General features: G+C 52.2%; 1 protein-coding gene across 1 annotated transcript in view; it reads right to left on the reverse strand.

Annotated features, from left to right (window-relative positions):
• Positions 1 to 23,253, reverse strand: part of LOC131212908 (flotillin-2) — a 129,853-nt gene extending 106,600 nt beyond the window's left edge. Inside the window, exons 1-2 of the mRNA XM_058206990.1 lie at positions 23,203 to 23,253; positions 21,534 to 21,863 (exon numbers count right to left, since the gene is read on the reverse strand). Coding sequence (XP_058062973.1) covers positions 21,534 to 21,582 — 49 coding nt within the window. The 5' untranslated portion in view covers positions 21,583 to 21,863; positions 23,203 to 23,253. The remainder of the gene's footprint in view (positions 1 to 21,533; positions 21,864 to 23,202) is intronic.
• Positions 23,254 to 23,406: the final 153 nt, after the last annotated feature.

The following is a 23,406-nucleotide window of genomic DNA, read 5'->3' on the forward strand; positions in this document are numbered from 1 at the left end:
TCATGGCCATCGATCAGCCGCTGCCTGTCTCGAAGGTCTCTGTGTCGTCACTCTCGAGATCGCCTTAGTCAAGGATGCGTCCCCAAAGGCTTCGAAAGGATATTGACGAGTCCAACATAGAAAAAAATTTCGCTATTTTTCGTTGGCTTCTTCGATCAATATACATTCAAAGTTTACTAGTGAAACCTCTCGCGCAGCAGAGTGTCGTTGGCATTTTCCACCACGAACGGTCGGAACAGGAAAGAAAGCACTGACAGCGCCAAGGGCAGCCTATCACTGCGGGCAGAGTGGGCCGCGTGAGGCACAACATTGAGGGTCGCCCCGAAGATACCGTGCGTCCTGTGCAAGGTCCTTCGTGTTTCGGGCTAGTGGTGTCGGTGGTGAAAGGAACGAATAAGAACAGAAGGGCACTTGGTCCAGTAGCGGCAGCAGCAGCCTTCTGGAGGAGTAGTTTTGTGTTGTTTACCTGCTGCTTTCTTGGAAAAAAGGCGCGAAACCTGTCGTCCACCAAACTGCACACATAGGTTGACATTGAAACCGAAACTGCGGTCCCCTAATCGAAGATGGGCTTTCCGGGCCCGGACTCGGGCTCCGAAGTGGCCGCAGCCTATAAAAGTTGTTTTGCTCCCACGACGACGGCCCGGAAAGTTTGTTGAACTCGGGCGACCGGAAAGAGAATGGTCTTTTTGGTTTTTGTTTTGTGCGCACCGACAGACGGGGCAGCAGGAGGAGAGTTCCACCCCAGCACTCCAAGGAACAGGGTGCACTATCAAGTCACCCTCACGGCGTCCTTGCGGGGGATTGGCATTTACTTCTGTTTGGCCACCACACGCCGAGGAGGAAAGGTTGGGTTTTCCCGTTGACACTGAAAACAAGAAAACACGGAAGACAAGACGTTCGCGTCTAACGTGCGGCAGTTGTGGATGGCACGACACGCTGGAAAACTACCGGTACGCGCCGGTGCCGATCAGAATATCAATTGCAAAGTCGCTGATATGCATTTAATGAGCAGCTTTGCTGTGACGAATGCGTCTGGTAGCTAGGCAATTGAACGCGTAATCGATCGCATCGCTCGCTCTATTGTAACACTTTCAACCAGTTTCGGTCCCACTATGAAATACGAGAGAATCGAAATGAGCTCACGCGACTAAACTTCGACGGTATCTCTAATGGTTTGAAAAACAGGCATTATTTGTTCAGAATAATGCTTGAAAGAACGTAATATCGAACAAAAAACACCTCAAATTAAAGATCCACGAAAAAACACGAATTCGGAAGATAATCTGGCGATTCGTTGTACAAGAACGAATGTCTCGGAGCAAACCCTACAAAAGACTTGCACAAAACAGACGACGAACCTCTTCCTAAAAAAAGCATACTTTTAGGCGCAACACACTTCTCGCAGACGGAATGTCGTTGAAAATTAAACCCGTTTGTGGCTGTTGACAGGCCCATAATTCTAATGCAAAAAATAGGTTGATCGTCGTGAGGCTGTGCACATTTCAAGAGGTGATCAAGATCAAGATCAGATCAAGGGAGGTGAAATACGAAAGAAGTAAAATACGAAGCATAGCTCACTAAATCATATATGAATGGCTCACCAAGGAACATTCTAAAGATACAATGATACAGTTGATACAATGACGCAACGCAAAGTGAGTGGAAATAGTACTTGAAATTGAAAACGAAATATTAGATGTGTTAAAAACATTCCGTTTGCCGATCTACGTCGTTGAAAATTGAGGCACATTATTTGATATTTTCGGTGTTATCGTTGCAACATAATTTTTTAAAAATCAGTTGCATCACAGAAAAATTTCATACATACGATCGGTCACGCATTTAGACCGATCCCTTTACGAACTGTCGACTAAAGCATTCCAATGGAAAGCCCTTTTCCAGGCAGTTGTTTTTTGGTGGGCTTACCACCCGAACATAACAACATCCCAAGCACTCTTACGTCACTACGATGATGCTTTTATTGCCTCTGTTTGCTGCCAACAACTTAACGGCAGATAACAAACGTCTTGGGAATTTGTGCTAATTATTACTATCCTAAGCGTCACATCTCTCAACCCGCCGACACGTGCCGTGCGTCCACTCTATTATCTAATCTATTTCTCCTTCGCCACTTCTCGAACAGGCAACCTCGGAAACTTTGAATCTTTGAGCCTCGCCGGCACATTATGGAAATGTTACATTTCTTTTTCCCCGTTCACAACATCGCGTCGCGCCGGTTGAAAGGAGTTGAATTTTAAAACCTCAAACGACACAGGTACAGGGTATTTTTCCTTGACCGTCGCTCGGCTCCTTTCGCCCGGAACCAAACGGGACCAGCCGGCCGGCAGGCGATCACTGCGGCGGCGGCGAATCGGACGAAGAGCGAGCGTTACGATGGACCCACGTCCGCTTCACCATGTCGGCCAGCTTCTCGCCGATCATGTACGCGGTGGCTGCCGGATGACCGCTGGTCGGATACGGTATGATCCCCACGTCGCCCACGCGTAACCGGCCCACCCCGTAGACCCGCAGGTCGGCCGCAACCACCGCTTCCGGGTCGGTGGCCGGGCCCATCTTGCAGGTCGTCATCTGGTGGTGGATCGATGTCGTCTGCGTCCGGATGGCACAGCGCCAGTAGTCGTCGCTCCCGAAGCGGTGCGTGGCACAGTTGGGCAGCGGCACCCGGTACAGCTTCGTCCCGAACCGGCGGGCCGTCCTCGTGTCCATGAACGGCATCGCCGCCCGGATACCCCGGAGCAGGGTCTCCACGTCTTCCTGCTCCTTCAGCATGTTCGAGTAGAACCGGGGCCAGCTGAGCGGGTTGCAGCTCTTGAGCCGCATGAAGCCCCGCGACCGGGGATGCAGCAGCACGATGTTCACGGTCAGCACGTCCTGGGCGTTTTCCTCGAGCGGTTTGTAGATGTTGTATGTACCATCCGTCAGTCGGAATCCGCTCCGGATGCCACTACCATGGTCCGCCGCCTGCGACCCACCGGTAACGATGTACTCGATGTTGGGCAACGTGCTCGGCTTCGTGCCGTCCGCTTCGCTACCGTTGCGAATGAAGGCAACCGCCTCGACGCCCCCGGTCACCGTCATCGGTCCTTGGCCTTGCAGGTACGCTAGAAAGGCGTCGAGCGTCAGCACGTTGTCGCTGTGCAGCGAAAGGTTCGTCGTGTTCGTCACGAACGTGAGGCCCGTGAAGTAGACGTGATCGTACAGCGTCTGGCCGACCGGTGAGTCCCGCACGACCGGAATGCCGAACTCGCGCAGGTGCTCCCGTGGCCCCACACCGGACAGCATCAGTAGCTGTGGGGTCTGCAGTGCTCCGGCCGTCAGGAGCGTTTCCTTCGCGGTGTAAACGGTGTACCGGGTGCGATCGCGGATAAACTCGACCCCGTACGCGACCTTGCTGGCTGGATCGATCAGTACCTTCGTCGCCCGGGCACTGGTGAGGATGTGAAGGTTTGGTCGATCCAGGATCGGTTCCAGGAACGCCGTGTAAGCCGTCAACCGACGCCCGTTCCGGATGTTTGACTGAACGTACGAAACACCGATCTGCGATTCTCCGTTGTAGTCGAGCGCCTTCAGGCCCAGCTCCTGCCAGGCGCTCACGAACAGTTGCGCCAACCGGGTCCGGTAGGGCAGATAGCGGACGTCCAGATTTCCCGCCGCCCCATGGTAGTGACCGTCCGATTCGGGAAGGTACGACTTCTCCGACTTCCGAAAGTACGGCAGCACCTCGTCGTACGACCAGCCCGTATTACCAGCCTTGGCCCACTGATCGTAGTCGTACCGGTTGCCCCGCACGTACATCATGTAGTTGATCAGCGTCGAGCCTCCGAGGCCCTTGCCGCGAGGATAGCTACACCGCTGATCCTTCATTCCTAGGCGCAGCCGAGACACGAACCCGAAATGGTTAGATAGTGCGCTAGCTCCCTGAGTTCCCCCCACACTGCTTACCCCAGCACGAGTAGTTTTGTGGTTCGGCCAGGAACCCCCAGTTGTAGCTGGTGGCCTGCAGGTACGCCGAGAAGATGGGCACCTGCACAAAGACGTTCTCCTCTTCGCCCGCCTCGATCAGCAGCACGTTCCAGTCGGCGATCTCCGTGAGCCGATTGGCCAGCAGACACCCGGACGGGCTCGCGCCGACGATCACAAAGTCATACTTCTTCAAGAGTGACGCCCGCTTGACACTGTTCTCCTGCAGCAGCCGTACGTTGGCGGGCTGAGTCGGGGAACTTCGGGAGTCAGGATCCACGCCTTCATCCACCGAGCCATCCGGACACTGCTGGCTGCACACGAAACCAACCACCAGGATCAACACTACCCACACCGTCACCCACTGCCAACACTCCGGACTCTTCGGTCGATTCATGTCTGGACTCGGACGCTCAACTCACAACTGCTGCACTGTCCGGCGGACGGTCCGTCACTGATCAGTCCGACTCGATATCCTCGTTGTTTCGCGGATCTCAACACACCAAACACGGTTTTCGGACACCTTCGTGGCTCCACGTGCCTCACAGAGCACGGGACGTTCCGCACCAGTGACACGCACGGGACGGGGCGAAAGAAGAAAAAGCACCTCCACCTACGGCGGGGTCTGCGCAGGTTGTGTGCACTTCGAACCTCGGAACCTCCGGCGAGGTGAGTGGCATCTGGTGGGATTATAAAAATACCGAATTCCAACGGACGCGGTGAGGCGGCGGTTTCTCGGTGAGTGAGGGAGATGCACATTAGCCCCCGGCGGCGCCCTGTGACAACCTCCACCCGTAGTAGATTAGAAGTCAATAATAAAACTAAAGAAAGGACGACGACGGCAACCACAGCCGAGCGGGCGATAGAAAGAAACGGAGAACGAGCTGGAGGGTGCGTCGTCGTGCTGTCAAACTAGTTCCCCAGACCAATCACCTATCAGCTGCTACTAATATTGCGGACAGCCGAAACTGAATTGACACTGAGGCGCACCTCCAATAAACACGCACACAAATTTGGGCGGACACGGACGGGTGCCAAAAAGCGTGCCAAACACGCGCCCCAACACGGAATGTGACTCCAAGAGGTGGCCGCCGGAGACGCAAACCAAAAACCTCGGTTCAATGTCTCGAAAGTTGGTCCACACGTGATGGGGAGCCCCGTTGTCATTCGCCATACTCGCCGGCGCGTCCAGAGACGGCAGACCGAAAACCGGAGCCGGTTATAAATTAGTTCCGAATCGGAAGAATGCGAACCACACACGGATTATTAATGCATTTCGGTGGGCTTCGGAAACCTTCGGGCTTCCGATGATACACGGCATCGAGCCATCCTAGCGACCCGCGGCCGCACGCAGGTTCCGGCTCGAGACCTTGACCACTAAACAGACAACATATCCCGACGGAAACTGGTTGGTGGGCGCCGTACTTGAAGTCGACCAAATGGTACGCCACTTGAACAAGGGAGTTGGGTCGGAGATTATGCGCACTATGATAGAACCGCCGCCGCCCCAGCGTCCCCCGAGCGGTCTTTAAGTGGAGCGGCCGGAATATTTTAACAACAACACATCTGCCGACGGGGATTTATTGTGCATTTTGTAGCAATGAATAAAACATCACCACTCGAAGCGGCTTGGTTGGGATGCTCTCTTCCTTTAGCAGCTTAAGAGAACTTGTGTTAAAAAGATCTTCTGCTCGAGGCTATCGCACGATGCACAGTGTGTGGACAGCAGGTTATAAAACAGTTTTCCCCCCGAATCCTCGCGCCATCGCGGATCGCAGGTGCTGAGCATTATTTTATGGCATGCCCTTCACACGCCCCGATTGTCGGTGAATGATGCAACGATTAATTGCAAGTTGGGAAATGTATCGATGTAATGTGCATTAAAAACCCAATGTCAATGGCAGCCCGATGTGAGGGGTCCATCAGTGAAGGCGAAAGAAGAACGCCCTGCGCAGCGTAGTTCCGTAGTTCCTGCCCTGAACTTGTCAACATTGTCATGGTTGAACTCCGCTGCCGGTGGTTAATTGGATGACTGATTTGAAACAATCCTCTCGTTCTTCCTTCAACAGTTGCTGACGATTGATACTGAAGCTTATGTAGAGGGTGGTCCATCTAGTGTTTGGATTCCGAAGATGGGGCACCATATATTGATTTCACTGTTGACACCAAATGTCGTCCAAGTTTTCAGCTTCAATTTCCGCGAAGAACCAATCAGCCAACCAATTTCTCGCGTGGCGTTCGCCATTGATTTCTTCAATTTAGAGGAAAACTGGGCCAATGATGGGCCGCAAGACCAAACTCCGCACCAAACAGTTATTCGTTGCTCGGGTGCATTGGCTTCTCTTGCACGACGTGTGGGTTTCCGCGCCCCACCAATTTCCCGGAGGTGGGAATGAGTTTTTAAAATTTCTTACAGTTTGAGTTGAAGACTCTCCACTTTAGAAATAAGTTTTTCGTATTTCCTTATTTTTGCAAGCGAACAACGCCCCATTTCGTAAATGTCAAAGTTTTTACTAAATGTTTACAATTTCCAGAATGAAGCTTGACGTTTTTGAAAATGAAGTAAACGGTAGTTTAAAATCAAAACACTTGATGGATCACCCTACTGCGACTACAAGATGTGCAGGCACGCCTGTCTCCGACCCGGCGTGACCTTCTACCTTCTGGTTTTTAATTTTGCAGGTCTCTATCCACTACCGGAGATGTCCTACATTAAAGCTGTGAGTGTGCGGAAATGAGATGTTTTCATTACCAGGCGGTGTGTCTGTGCGCAAAACGGACAAAAGTACATTGCCCCCATCTGCCAAGGCGATACTCGGTTGCTTGTCGTTTGAAATTTGAAATATTCTCATCCTCATTTAATTAACGGATTCTGAGCAATTTATCCCAAAACCAGCCAGCCAGTTCTGGTCAGGCAAACTCTGGCTGGCTGACGTACCAGACAGGAACGCCGCAAACAGGTTCTCGGGTACCAAATTGTAACTTTATAGTTATCACACACAGAGGCCCGGAGAGGAACCTTTCTTATTACGCTCGGCAGAAAAGCAACGTTTTGCGTCGAGGAAGACAACAATCGAGAGTGCTTCAGCCACCGTAAGGCAGCAATCAACTTTTTAGCAGTCAACAGCATAAAGCTCCTTTCGAACGTCGTCGATCGACGATCGGCGTTTGTTTGCCAAATTTGAATATTCGCACCGAAACAGGTAGCACACACCGTTGAGGGATCATTAGCTAATCGGAACTTTCGGAACCATAAAAAACCTGCTCTCTAGGGCATCATGCAGAGCGGTGGTATCTTAGAACACCGTTTGCAGAATCGTCGGTTCGGGGACAGAACCGTTTGCTCGCAGTTCCCTTCCAACACTTGTGCCATTCGCATCGTACCGGCTCTGGCTGGCTGGCTGGCTGCTGTGGCTTCCGCAATCATCATGAGATTGAGTAGAATCTTTACGACCGTTCGCATTCTGCTGATGCTGTCGCACGCCGTCACGAGCCTGTTCTGGTTGCCCCGCGCAGGAAAGCACTTCAATTCGCACCAATCGCTTCCCGGAACAACAGGTATCCGTGGTCGGTGATACGATAGTGACAAAAAAAAACGCACGCGCATGTCAATGAACTTTCCGGTTGCAGAGGACAGTGGCCACAGCGAGTACGACTTTATCGTGGTTGGCGGGGGAACGGCGGGATTGGTGGTGGCCAGCAGGCTGGCCGAGATTCGTCAGTGGCAGATTTTGGTGCTCGAAGCCGGTGGGCGGCGCAACGAGGACGACCAGGGCTGGAAGCTGAAGGCAGAACTGCAGCCACAAACCTGTCTCGGTAAGGTCTTTCGACTGGGCCGGATGGCCGACCCGATGGCTGACGTTTTTTGTTTATTCGCCCCCCCCCCCCCCCCCCACCATCCCGGCAGCCGCTCCGGACCAACGGTGCACGATACCGAGTGGCCGGGGTTTGGGAGGAAACACGCGAACCAACAGCATGCTGTACGTGCGCGGCACTCAGCAAGACTACGACGGCTGGGCAAGCAAGGGAAACACCGACTGGGCGTACCGTACTGTGTTGCCGTATTTTCTGAAGCTCGAAAACACGCGCTTCAACTATTCGCGGGAACACCGAGGAAGAGGCGGACCGCTTCCGGTCACCGGACTGAGGCTAAAGTCGGCCCTGGCCAGAACGTTCCTAGCGGCGTGCGACCGATACGGTCTTCGGCGCGCTGATTATAACAGTAACGCGAACGACACGGTCGGATACGTGCAGCTAACCCGCCGGCAAGGCAAGCGAGTTACCTCGACGGATGCGTATCTGAAACCCGTGACCGCCTTCTTGCCCAACCTGCACACGATGACGGGTGCGCGGGTCACAAAAGTGCTGCTCAACTCCCGGACCAAAACGGCCCGCGGAGTCCGCGTGATGGTCAACGGTCAGCTGCGCAAGATACGGGCCCGCCGAGAGGTGATCCTTGCGGCGGGGCCCATTTTTACGCCCCACTTGTTGCTCCTGTCAGGCATCGGTCCCCGGGAGCAACTGGAACGATTCAACATATCGATCGTGCAGGATCTCCCGGTAGGTGCCACGATGAATCTACGCACCGTCTCGTTTCCGTTACATTTTACCACAAACGGCTCCAGTGCAGCGCGGCTGCCATCGCCGACGCTCGAAGCGATCGCTTTCGTCAATCCGTTGCTACGGTCAGGACAACCCACGCACGAGATCCTGTTCCAGTATGAACCGCAGTCGGGTCGGGAACAGTTCTCCATCGGACTGGTACACCTGCACCCATCGTCGAAAGGACTCGTGCGACTGCGAAGCGACAACCCTCTGCACGATCCACTGGTCTACACGAACTTCTACACCCAGCCCAGCGACATGGCGGAGATATTGCGCGGAATCGGTGCGTGCTTGGCCATACTGAACGACGCCGAGTTGCGCCGGTACGGCTTAGAACCGCGGACACTAAAGCTCGCCCCCTGCGAGGAGCTACCGTACGCGACGGACGCTTACTGGCGCTGCGTAGTGCGCTTCGTAGGCCAGGTGGCCGACCAACCGTACGGAACCTGTCCCATGGGAAGGCGCGAAGATCCGGCCGCGGTGGTGTCACCCGAGCTCCAGGTCCATGGTGTACAAAATTTGCGAATCGTTGACGCGAGCATCATGCTGCCGGTGAGTAATGCGCACACACAGGCCACGGTTTACATGATCGCCGAGAAGGCATCCGATTTGATCAAAAGCCACTGGGACTGGGGCAACGATTGGGAGAAACGGCGATGAGTGCCTCGCGGTGTGGAACTCACGGCAAAGAAATACCCCTAAATGTAGGCAACCAGTCGAACATGCAAAGTTTGATATGAAAGCAGGGGAAATTAAATAATTAACAATAACGAATAGTAATAGAAGTAGTAATTAACACGTACTTGAATGTAAGGCTTAGTACTTTGACTGCATCGTATGCGAGAATACGCCAAAACAGTAGTTTGAAAAATAAAGCGATCGAAAGGTGAAGCAGACATTTCCATACTTTTTAAGTTTCTCTCGTTTAAGAAGCAGCAACAACCATTACCACAACGTGACAGATATTAAAATATAATCTATCTCGTACTGTTTAGAACAAAAATCGATACAAAGAACCCTTAAAAGCAAGAAACCGTTGATGTTAACGATCATAGCGGATCAAACTATCGTTGTTTGTCTTGACCCAGCCACCGGTGGTTGAGAGCTTTAATGTTCACATCTCACCTCGGGTCAGGGTGAACACGGAAGCACACCACGACGCCGCTCGGTAAATGGCGTTCCGAATATCCATTGTCTTGAGATAGCAAGATACCTTAATATAATGCGCCACAAACCTGTAAATAGAAAAAAAGAAGAAGCTGCCGTTAGTATGTTTGCAAGTGATATGCTAAGGGATAAGCAATGTTTAATTGATTTTGCAACCCGACAACGGATGCCGGTTATTCATCGGTTAATGAGCAACCGAAAGAGGCTCAGCTGTTTCGTATTAACAAACGGTACCTCTATTTGCATTGTACCCAAATTAATTAAGAACGTTAGACGGTGTAACGATCGCGACGGGACCACCCGTTTCTTATTACTTCCGCAACCGCACGAACCAAGCTTTTAGAATGCGACTAGTCGGCGACCGACTCTTTCCGTCGAGGCGCGCATTGTTTATCGCGGACGGCCGCGTATATCACGGGGCAAGTTCAATTCAAGGTCCAAGTACATCTTAAATTTAGGTTCTAACAAACCGATGAAATGTCCAAAGTCCATCAGAGTATAAGACTACGTACGTTTAGACTATGGTAATTGGCATTAAGGCAGAGAGAGAGCACGGTCTGTAACACCCCGTTTAAAGGCAGTTGGAATTAGAATTCCAACCTTCCAAAATAAATATCCCAATAGTCGCACGCCCCCTAATGAACCCAATTCAACATTCTGGACTAGAGTTCCCAAAACAACTCCAGCCCAATCCCAACGGACACCAGCCTAATAACATGGTCCAACAACAGTTTCCCATCGAACACCATGGATTGAGCCATTTCTAGTGTAAACACAAACTGTCAGCCGGCGTCACGGCGCGATGTGTCATGCCGTGGCGACGAAACGGCTCCGACTACACAGCTCAACCATCCCCGCACCCAGTCCTCAGTGTTTACCACCGAAACCCTCGACCTTCCCCTCTCTCGACGCACGGACCCGACGGCGTTCTATATTTGCTTACCGGCGGCCTGCGGCCAAAAACAAGAGAACTCTTTCAGGACACACGACTTGTGGTCGCGCGCGAAACACTTCCGCACCGCACTAGAGCTGGGAGCACTTGCTTTCGGACACTTTCGGGCCCGGCATCGGTAACTGTTCATTTTGACCACTTCAAGGACGTCTGCCGGTGAGTTATTCAGATAATGCTGAACGCCCCGAGAACGGCCAGCTCGATAAAACCATCATTATCATCATCGTGGGCTTTCGTGGCGCATCGCCTGCACGGTCAGCGAACAACCGGTTTTCCGTCTAGACACCCGCCGGGATGGTGCCAGAACGTAATCCCGTCGCTGTCTTCGCAATGCGCCGGGGAGTGTACCCTCCATCGCCGAAGTACGATCAATTATGTAATTGCTTCTTCGTCTTCTCTTGCACCGGATTCGTGCTAGATGCCGAGGCGCTGGTCAACGAACGGAGACTGACCGTTCGCCACCTGATGCGCCGTGTAGGGCAGCAGGCGTAGTGACCCCCTAGAACCGCCTGGATGGACTTGTGGAAAGAACGCTGCAAGTGCATGGCTCTACGTGAGATACATAACAAGACGTCGGAGACGTCGGCTTCTCGGGGATGACTTTCAAAGGGAGAACCACATTCCTGGCTCACTGTTTTCTTACGACCTACGACGAGCTTAGCAGGTTAATGAGCGTTTTAATGCACGGTTTTTTCTGAGTATCTGCGTAGCGTGTGCAGCTTCGAGTGGCAGTTCTTCATGGCTGCAAGCATCCAGGCACTCCAAAAAACGACTCCCGGCCGCGGAGTCGGAAGAGAAAGTTTGGCGTCGACACACATACCTCAATCGCAGCGCCACCCGCCTCCCGGTGTAATCAGATAACGAATTTGTCGCCCAACTTCTATATTCGGACGTTCGGTGGCCTAGAAATTGCCCCATGTTATTGCCCTTCTCCCGCCAAAAAGCAGTCCGGGCAGTCCGGGGGACGCTAATGATCTTCAGTTAACACGCAAATGTTTTGGTGGCACACATTTTTTATGGCGCCAGACCGCCAGTCATCAATCGCACGCTGGTCCCGTTACAGAACAATGCGCAGACATTCACAACTTGCGCGCAGCAAAGCGAACGCGAAACATTCTGAACGCAGCGACGGAAGCATTGCAAATCCTTCGTCGTCGTGGCCGGAATCGGAAGGCAAAACAAACACACAACCGAACCCAACCGGCCGGGGATCCGCGGGTCAATGATCTGGTGTGCGATTTGTCTGCGCCGTGGGCAGAGTGTGACAGCATAAAACCATAAACATGCATAGATAGATGGAGAAGAAGTTACACATTTTGGTCACTTCCTCCCGGCACGCGTTCCTATAAGCGGGAGCGTCGTATCGTGGAACCTTTGCTAACCTTTGCCTACATTTTCGACTCCCATTTCTTCACCGCACTATTTTCATTTTCCCAACTAACAGATCGACGATCGTCGACGACGACGACCTCTTCGACGGCGACATCACGCAATCATTAGCGCGCCTCATCTCATCCCTCCCCCGGTACAACCCAAGATGCAGACCTCCACAAGAGTCGCCTGGCGACTCGCACGTCCGTCCAAACGACGGATGCGCCGACCACTGCCAAGTTCAGGGTTGGCGTGGCGACCCACGATCAGTCATGCTCGGAGCGCCGAGTGAAGTGGACCTACCCTCTTTCAGTGTTCCTCCAAGTGTGTGGTGATCTCTCGTCTGGTCTCTCGACGAAGAAAGATAGAAAGTGCGCGGTGGAATAGAGTGATAGCGATCGGCTATGGCACGTCTATGGATAGCGGCGATCCTGATCGGCACGTTTGGGGTGCTGGCGGCAAACGGTTTGTTTCTCCTGCTCAAAACACTGGCCCATGCCGGGCGCTACCTTAACGACTACTACGACGGTACGTACACGTTTCGGTGCGACACCCGATGCCGACCTACAGCAACACCTGGCAGTCGCCGGAAGCAGCGACATACGTGATCTGTTAAAAAAATCGCGACTTTTGGGCTTTTTCAAATATATTGGTTTACTCATGAATTTGTCCCCTTTAAAGTAATCCCCATCAGATATTATTCGCTTGTGCCAGCGTTTTTTTCCTACCCTCGAAGCAGTTCAAAAAAACATTTTTTGTTATCTTGTTCAGCTCCTTCGTCGGTGGCGTTTTTGTCTGCTCAATCGTAGTGTAGCGTCGTCCTTTCGTGGCACGGTGGCTTTGGCATCACTAGAATGTTGTTTTAGCCCAAAATTCGCGCAGAAACAACGATGTGTGAGCTGGGGAGCAAAAGTCTATTTTCTGTTTTCCCACAAATCCTGGCGTTTGTGGCGGATTGCTTCGCGAGAATTGCGTATAACTTGCAGGTAGTGTTCTTTATGAACCGTTCTACCCTGTAGCAAGAACTCACGATGGACTACGCTCCTGCAATCGAAGAAAACTGTAAGCAAAGCCTTCACATTTGACTGAACTTGGCTCTCTGTCGTTTACACGTTCTCGATCCTCTGAGAACATTTTGAACCACCGATAAGTCCAAGCAAAACATCTGTCAGAAATTGACTGATCATTCAAAATTACCGAACTTATCACCATAAGTGATTGACTACTCATCAACATAACGCCACAAAAAAATCAAAACTCGAATATTCAAGTAGCCAGCGGAAATACGAAAAGTCGCAAACATTTTTTAACAGACCACGAAGCTTTCTAGTGGGCGCTTCGTTAGGTGCGGATAAATTTCACGACGATACGCGATGACCTATCCCCTATCCTATGATTTGTGCGCTACGCTACCAGACACAAGCCACTACCGGGAGGTGCCAGAGTATGACTTCATCATCGTCGGGGCCGGAGCCGCCGGCTGTGTGCTGGCGAACCGGCTGTCGGAGAACGCGGAGTGGCGCGTCCTGCTGCTCGAGGCGGGCCCGGGCGAAAACGATCTCCAGAACATCCCGATCCTGACCACCTTCCTGCAGAACTCGCAGTACAACTGGGCAGACGTGGCCGAGGCCCAGAACACCTCCTGTTACGGTAAGTCCATCGAGGGCTTCGTTCCACGATCTGCTGCTGAATTTTTACTTCCCGACAGGAATGATCGATCAGCGGTGCAGTCTGCCCCACGGCAAGGGTTTGGGAGGTTCCACGCTGATCGACTACATGCTGTACGGGCGCGGCAATCCGACCGACTACGACCGGTGGGCGGCCCAGGGTAACCCGGGCTGGTCGTACGAGGACCTGCTACCGTACTTCCTCAAAACGGAACGTGCGTCGCTGCGGGGCCTCGAGAACTCGTCCTACCACGGCACCGACGGGGAGCTGCACGTCGAGTTTCCCCCGTTCCGGACCAACCTGGCGCGCACGTTCGTGAACGGGGCCCGTGAAGCCGGCCACCGGAAGTTGGACTACAACGGCCGCTCCCAGCTCGGGGTATCGTTCGTGCAGACGACCGGAAGGAACGGTATGCGCCAAACGGCGTACCGAGCGTTCATCGAGCCGGTGCTGAGGTCACGCCCGAATCTCCACGTTCAACCTTACAGCCAGGTGCTGAAGGTCCTGATTCATCCGGACACGAAAACGGCCAACGGGGTGATGTACACGCGAAACTTCCGCAACTACGAGGTGCACGCCCGAAAGGAGGTCCTGATCACGGCCGGTAACCTCAACTCGGCGCAGCTCTTGCTACTGTCTGGTATCGGGCCCCAGGAGCACCTTCAGAACTTCCACCTACCCACCGTCAGCAGCGTGCCGGTGGGCCAGTCGTTCGTCGACAGTCCCGTCTTCAGCGGGCTTACGTTCGTCCTGAACGAAACGGGCCAGGCGCTGCTGACCGACAGTCGCTTCCAGCTCCGCTCGCTCGGGGACTACTTCCGAGGGCAGGGTCCGCTGACCGTTCCAGGTGGTGTGGAAGCGATCACCTTCCTCCGGACGCCAGAGGCTACCACCGAACCCGACGTTCCCGACATTGCGCTCGTCTTCTCGACCGGTTCGCTCGTGTCCGACGGTGGGCTAGGGTTGCGCAAGGGTAAGCGCATCAAGCCAGCCATTTACAACCGGGTCTACCGGCCGCTGGAGAACGTGCGAAACGACCAATGGACGGCCAGTGTGGTGTTGCTGCACCCGGAGTCGCGCGGACACCTGAAGCTACGCAGCGCCAACCCATACAGTGCGCTCAAGATCTACCCGAGCTACTTTGCGACGGACGGAGACGTGGAAACGATGCTCGGTGGTATCAAGGAGGCAGTGCGCATCTCTAAGTCACCGGCCATGCGACGATTCGATGCGCGGGTCCTTGGCATCCCGCTCCCGAACTGCGAGCAGTGGGACCTGAAGGACGACGACTACTGGCGCTGTGCCATTCGGACCCTGTCGAGTACGGCCTACCAGCAGACCGGAAGCTGCCGGATGGGACCCCCGGACGACTCGCTCGCGGTGGTGGGCCCCGACCTGCGGGTGCGCGGTGTTCAGGGGCTGCGGGTGGCCGATGTCAGCGTCATTCCCACGACCATCTCAGGCCAGTCGGCCGCCGTGGACTACATGATTGGCGAGAAGGCGGCCGATATCATCAAAAGCGAATGGCGACAGGCCGACACCGAAGGCTAAACTGTCAGCCTTTTCTTTCGGCTCTTTCTACAATAAATGCTCACTATTTATTTACACACTTTTACCGGCTGGCGGTCATGGTTTCTTTTTGACGCGAGCGAAAGTGTGAGTCCCGCAGAGTATCGTTTGCTTTTCGCTGATCTCTTCCCGGTGAGATGAACCATCCCCACCGAACCCACTCGACGTCAGAGAGCTGGTTAAGAGAGGGTTTTTTTGTTTTCGCTTGTGGCTCTTAGCATGAAAAACCTGACACAATGATCAATGAGAGGGGTTATTGGGGCAACCACACACGTGCGTCTTAATGAGTCAGGTTTTGGGACGAAGTGTACGTACGTAGGCACTGCCGAGTGGCCCTTCAACGTAAGCCTTCTGCAACTCAAACTGCTCGCGAGCGAGCGGCAACCAGTGTCAGGGCGAACTTGAGACAATTCAAAGCAGCGCACCGGTAGCAGCACTTGGGAAGATGTACTTCTGTGAAGACGCCACTCGACGGTCGGTAACTGGCGCTCAGAGTATCAATTACCGCTTGAACCGTGTATGTATTTTTGAATAATAACGCACAGCGGGAGTCGTAAGGACTCCCGCCCTGAAGCGACGCACGAATTTAATTGCATCAACAGACACCGACCGCGATTAACGCTCTGTCGTTTTTGCGAAGCATTTTACAACCGCCTTTTGAAACTGGCGAATTTAACCACCAAAAGACGAGCGGCCGTTGTGAACATCCTGCAACAAATTGGCACTCGATGGCAGCGCACGAGGATGCCATATTTCTGTTATGGCAAACGGAAAGGAAAAAACAATTGCCGTTCGCGAATAAAATGCCGCGACAATGCTCCGTTGTGCGGTTGGTTTTGCAAGATAGGACCGTTTCTGGTCGAGCCGCTACGGCCAGTACGTCAGCTTGCTGTCATCACGATGCCTTTTTACAACCTCACAATCGGCAAACGAACGTCACATAAACTTTCCCCTGAAAGGGATTCCGTTTTTTCACCAACCAAAGAATCCTCACACATACTCAAGCAGATTTGTAGCTGTGTCCTCGGGGGCCCTGGGGTGCCCGTCTCTTCATTCGGCCGAGTGGTTGATGAAAAACAGAGGAACGGCTTCCCTCGGAAACCGCAGGACTTGCCAAGCGCAGCACCGAGTCTCGAACTGTGCGCCTTTCGAAAGAACCATTCTTTGGCCGTAAGCTTTGGCAAGACAAGCACTCCGGGCCGACTCCGGCCACGGACATCAGCGCGAGGCTCCTGAAAGGGGGATGCATATGCATTCAATTTTCATGACCATTTTTCGCCGGTCTCTCTGCTCCTCCTGCAAACCTGGTTTATGGTTTCCTTCCCCGGGCCAACCGAGGGCTACCGGAGGAAGATACGACGCCCGCAAACACGGACACACATACACACACGGGGACAGCAACAACCCCACGGGCGGAAAATGTTTGCCGAATAGCGCCTAAATGTAGGCAACCCTCTTGCGGCAGGACCGCCGTCGTTCAACGTCGTCCGAATCTTTCTGTCCCTGTTTTGCGTTGTTACGAAGGATCCCAGCCCGTGTCGCCGGTGCATTAGGACTGTCTTTGGAGGATATTTAATCACCCCTCCGGACAACGGACCGAAACTATGGTCGGGCCGCTGACGGTTGGCAGCCCATGTACGCCTCGAGCAAACGTCCGCTGCCGGTTGACCCAACTGCGTGTCCAATCTGTGTCCCGTACGCAAGCGGCGTACGACCCCCAGTCTGCCAGAACACGACAGGACTAATCACCGTGATGAAAGATTATGACGACCGTGTTTGCCGGGAGCCGGCTAAACGCTAGTTTCATTTGGAAGGGCGAGCCGCCATGCTGGCGTTGGTAGAAAATCGCTCCACGAATAAAGGCAGGAAAAACCTCAACGAATCCATCAACGCAATCGGAACGCGTCATCGATTAATGTGTGTTGACCTACGCACCGCACAATCAATCTGGTATTAGGGGGCACCTACGTTCAATATGCTCCATGTTGTGCTGATGTCCTATGAACGGTGCATAAAATGAATTTAGAAACTCACAAAAATATGCAAAATGCACCTAAACTCCTCATTTGACGTATAATCTTCACACGCTCTCTTGTACCGGGTGATGATTTCCAAATCCAGCGTATCCAATAAAGTTAGCATCTACATCGTATCCCTCTTCTTGCAGGAACCAGTGTTTCCACGGAACCCTTGAGATAACTCGCGTTGCGTGCTCGTTTTCACGCAATGTGCATTCTACCGGCGAGCCACCGCATCGTCCCTACCAAACGCATGGCCACGAAACAAGACTTTAAATGAATGACAAACAGCAATAGGTCGTTCCCTTCGCGGATGAAGTGCCCAAAGGCCGTGGCAACGAATATTGAAAGATTCACCGGCCGGTTAGCGACCCTTTTCGTTGCGCTGCAGCTGCAACAGCATTTGCTCCGACACACGTGGGGTGGCCAGTCGCTCTCTCGGTCTGGGTTGTGTCCGATAAAAACTCATAAAATTTTAAATCTTACTCTTGCAGAAGGCGAAAGCACCCTCGTGTGCGCCCGGGTGTTTTGGAGCAAAAATTCGAATTATGAATATTCAGAACCATGACCCGGCAGCCCGGCAGTGTTAATAACTTAGCAACGGATAAGCACCGGCAACAGTTCGGTGCAGCCACTGCTGAGAGGGAGCTCGTGGTCTCGTGGCACCGCCCGGCCATAGTGTATTTACACAAATTTTCCGGAACGCGCACAGAATGGTAGGATGAGCATAAAAAACCCCTAAACGATGTTTGACTATCCACTTGAGATTTTGTATCGCGCGCGCGCGCTTCACAATGAGGAAAATGAACTGCCTGCGTTGGTTTACGGGCTGCGTTGGAAAAACAATATTTTAAGTTTATTTTTGTGTGCAATCCTGAAGTGCATAAAGTTATCTTCAACTGTTTGTTTGTTCTTTACTTTTTCGAAGGCAATAATTTGAGAGTTTTTGGAGAACTTGAGAAAACTTGTTTCAACAAAACTAGTATGATTAAATCCCACAAGAAATAATTCCTAACAGATTCCGGTAATTAGCCTAAGAATTGTGCCCTAAAATTTAATACCTCCATTAAAATGTACTTAAAACGTACTCCATACTAATTAAGAAAATGAATTACCCATAATGGATGAGCGTCGCTCAAATACTCCATTTCATCCATTTTCCCTAATAGCAGGAATAGTTTGACAGACATTATTTAAAACGCCAGTAAAATCAATTCCCCTGAACCACCGCGGCAGAACACGGCACCCTTGTCTATTTTTAAGCCACTGCAGAGTTGGTCCCACATTTTTCTTCCTCCACTGTTGGGTTTCCAAGGAGCCAATGTCCTTTCTAACCCCTTTCTTGCCTTCCTTTTGCACCCTCCCGCGCAAGGACAGCTTCCGACCCAGTTCGGGCGACTCATCCGAACCCTCCGGCCGGGGCCGAGCCGAGGAACCAGGAAATAGGGAACATCCGCGATAGCTTTCCTCTTTCATCCGCTCCAAAAACGTTGCCGTAAAAGCAATTTCATCACTGGAGAACCGGGTGGCGATGGTGACAGAAAGCGCACGACACGACTCCGACCGCGACCAGCGACCTAGCAAACGGAATAATTTCGCACCAGAACCATCGCCATCAGCACCAGGCAAAAACTAAGCGCGCCAGACCAGGCAATGACTGGTTTCGATACTGCACCAAGTGTTGCTCGCTATTTTTAGCCCCGGTTCTGACGTCAAAAAACCAACATTTTTCCATCATCGACCCATTTCTAATCAGACCCCGCAGCTCTGGGTGCGATGCGCAGAGCACGGATCGAGCGAGTGCTGCTTCCCGAGGGGCCGGACCAGAGCGCCCTGGAGACCGGAACGTGCCGGACCGGTGGCACTCCTCGATGGAGCAAACTTCCAATTTGACACGATGTTAGACTTGATTGAATACACTCGCCGCCACTCGGCGGGCGGCGAAAGCTGTTTCTCCGCCGGATAGGATCGAACGTTAAACATCGGCCCATCACGTGGCCGGTCGAGAGCGGGCGCATGGTGCTCCATGAGATGCTCAACGTTAAACAATGGGAAACACTGTGGAAAAGAGCAAATGGACACCACCAGAACAGAGAAGGGATTGTTATAGAAATTCCTCTTTTTCTACACACCCGACAACATACTTGTTTGGCCGGTTTGTGCTTCAGAACTGAAAGCATTGAACCAGAAAATTTTGAAACGGGATCGTTGAACACTGCCAATGGATGTCAACTTTCGTCCCCGGAGATACTCGCGTGTTAATTGAAATGTAATTGCAATACAGGATAATAACTGCTGGCGAATTAATAACCTTCATTACGTGGATGAAACGGTCACTAAGTGGATTCCTGTGCAGGCGAGAATAATTTATGCGTTTTCCACTCACACACGGAATCACCGCACACAAACACCCAAAAGGGCGGCCGAATTGAAAATTATTGATTTTGTGTCACGTCGCCACACTGTTCACACGACACGAGAAATTGAGGTTAATAGACAACACTCCCTGTGGCCCATCACGCCAGGCGAATGTGACATTTCATTTACGGCACCAGCAGGCCTACGGGCCACGCGTTGAAAGGATAGGCTTTCTGGGCAACCAGAAAGCCAGCCAGCAAAGCAAAATGGATAAACATTTCATTAAAGACTCAAAAAGCCATTCCGCAACATCGGAACCCATGCGCCTGTGGGCCCGTGGGCCCGATGACGCGCGGGCAGCACCGTTGCCAGGATGGCGCGCCCCATTACTGGGACATCCTGGCGCCACTGGCGGATGTTTTATGGTAGCTTTATTTATCCCATCCGCAGTACGGCGTGAGCGAGTAGGCCAGTAAGCGAGACAGTGCCGCATCCGGTTACTTTAAGTTTGTTTTAGCCCGCTGGAGAAGCATATGGAGAAGTGGCAAAATAAAAGCCCAAATGAGGGAGCGAATGTGGATAAATAATGATGGTGCAAAGCCGGGAAACCCACTGAATATTTCACCATTAAAGCGCCGCTCGGGCAGGGAAAATTCCTTCACCGAGTGTGGCTTCTCACCACAAGCTGGCACATTGGCCCACCTTGCTTTCGAAACACAGCGGGTATCATATTTCCACTGTTTAATTAAGAAAAGTGCCTGTGTGGATCGATGAAGAGCGGCCAATCAGCCGCGCGAACTGGTGCTGCACCCAGAAGTTGCCAATCGTCAGGATAAAGTAAGTTATCAGCCAGCCCACATGTGATGGAGCCATCCTTCGAAACCGAAATGCCAACCGTGAACCATAGTTCTTCACTCCAGAACTCGTTGTTGATGCATAAAATGGAGCTGTCTAAAGACATTGCGGCAGTAATACATAAAACGCAAGTAAAATGAAAAAAAAACCGAGAGTCCCACTGCTTCTTTGTGGGGCGCTGGTAGGTGCCCCGTTCGCCCGTCCGCTGTCCGTGTGTCTCGTGTGTCCAGCGCAGGAGTGAAAGAATATCCTGAAAGAGACGCTGACGTTGAGCCCCCCACGGACACGCGGACATTAAGTGCCGCCCGAACAATGGCGATGGTTAAGTATCGTTTTACACATGGGCACGCGTTAGGCGGGAAAATTGGTGGATCGATTTTCCACCCTCGGGAACGGAGCACCAACCAAACGTGGGGCCAGTAAAAGCACTTTTGTGCTTCGGGCGCGTTCAGGCTCCGGCTGAGGTGACCCGAGGGCGCCAGAAAAGCGAGAAACGCACGACAAGGAAAGCCTTTCAAGTGTTTTCAGGACGCTTCCGAGCGTCGTTTGCGAGTTCTGTTTCCTTGGATGGACAGGATGAACTGTTGATGGGGCCGCCACCCCAACTCTTTCCCGGACCCGGGGAATGGTAAAATCGCCCAAGTTGAAGATTTTTTTAGGTGTTCTTGTAACGCCTCTTGTGGCGGTTGGTCGTAACTTACGAGCCTCTTAAATAATGAATGACACATGATTTATGTAGTATTGCGCCCACAGCTCAGGATGTGAATAAAATTTGTAGACCGAAAGAACTGAAGCCTTGGCACCCTTGGCAGCCTTGGCTTCAAACGGAGATACCCCAAACAACGTAAACTCCGGGCCTTTATCGCAGCCATCGCCAACAAGCGGTTTCTGTGCAGTACATCTAATGGACAAATGTTTCAACCATATCGCAACTCGCAATCAACTTGTGATACGCCTGACAACAATCGAGCTCCAAAACGGCAACCTACCTGATACGATGAGGGCCTCATTAGGTCCGACGGTATGTATGTTCCCCATGATTGTAGCGCTTGCTGGCGTTGGTTGGCCGAATTCACGCCAAAATGCTGTGCTCCGTTTCGATGAAGGACCACTCTCTCGCTCTCACTCTCTCTATCTAGCTATCTATTTCACGCCACTGGCACACTGCTGCTGCACACGTTCACAGATTAACCACTAAACTGCACACCATCAAGAACGGCACACATACAAACGCACGCACGCTGAAAGGAAAAAGAAAATCGCACTCCCCGCAGTCGCTTCACCGGATTCACCGTTGCACTTCGAAGAACTTCCCAAAACTAGAAGCAACGAGAAAAACAAAGCAATTCGTAATTTTCATCACCGACTTTCCACCGCCCCACCGGAAGCGAAACGCCATGAATAATGGAGATTTTCCTCATTCTGAACCAAGGACTCGGTCAAAACTCGGCGCGGTTTCGGCGGTGGAGGGAAAAATTTTCACTTTCACTCGCGGACGGCCATCGTCACTAACACCGCCGCCTATCGATTGTGTCCTGGCGACGACTAAATTAGTTCCGCCCTCCCCGCGAGGGTCGAACAAAATTATTAACGAGCTGCAAGATATTTCGGTAACAGGAACAGAGACCAAAGTGCCTCACACAGCATCAGGATAATTGCTCTTGCTTTGGCTTGCTTTTCACTTCTCCGCAAACGGGATATCCTGGTAAACACTCGCGGTATGAAGAAAGGCTTTCACTCCTCGGGTGATTGTTAACCAAGTAGCGCTGCAACCTACACACTCACGCACGTTAATGGCACCCGTAGCGTTCGGAATTTTCCTCGTCCATTTTCACCCGTCGGACACAGGAAAACTGTTTGCGGCCACACAGTAATATCCCAAAAGGATGGTGCACTCACGCTGCTTTGCACTTGCTAATTTTCCAGCACCTCGCGCACTACACAGTCGGACCAATGTCGAAACAGGACTAGCGAACACCGCTCGAGATCAGAGTTTTTCCGCAGCCTACCGTGATTGTCACTTTTTTCACCGTACGCCGTTTTTCCTTCCTACCAATGGGACGCGGGAAAACACTCCGTTTGATGGGGCGAGCTCACGCACACAGGCGCACATCGCTACCGCACACGCACACACCGGCGCACTAGCATCCTTTTGCGCCTGCAGTGTGCACACGGGACACGGGACAACAGGACTCGTTAGCAGCCGAGAGATTGACCGATTATTTGAACTGTGTTGCGAAATGTTCGACACTCACTGTACGCACCCAACTTTGGGGTGCACGGTGCTCTATTGGTTCTAATTTAAATTAATATACATTTTAAAAAATCGGTGGATGCTGTATCACATGACCCCCCCATTCGGACGCTAGTGCGGCGCAGCTCGGGAACTATCGGGCAACAAATTTGCGTTTGTTACTTCCAAATAAGATGCAATCGGCCGGGGGAGGGACAGCAAAACAAAACACCATCGTGACTGGTTTTGGTTCTGAGAAACCCTTCTTCTCTCCGGCGGCCAACACCCGTTCTGTGGCCCGCGATGGGCCCAGTCCGCGCACCAGAATTCAGACTTCGACGAAATTACCCGGCATGGAAGGCAAAAAGGATTCACAACGACACCGAAGATCGCGGAACACTTATGGACAGTTTTTACAAAATTACCGTAAAAGTTTGGTGTTTCACTTTTTCACTTCTCGTACGCCACAAATTGTTATTGGCCGCATAAATGACAGTACGCATCAGAATGCGGTGCACTGTGGGAAGTTTGTGTACGATCGGCGGACATATTTGGTTTTGGGAAGAATCTACGCACTTTTTCCAACGTTTTCGTGCAAAGAATACACGCGTTCAAGTATAATAAATACC

The sequence above is a fragment of the Anopheles bellator genome, chromosome 2 (genome assembly GCF_943735745.2).
Source record: "Anopheles bellator chromosome 2, idAnoBellAS_SP24_06.2, whole genome shotgun sequence".
Classification (NCBI taxonomy): domain Eukaryota; kingdom Metazoa; phylum Arthropoda; class Insecta; order Diptera; family Culicidae; genus Anopheles; species Anopheles bellator.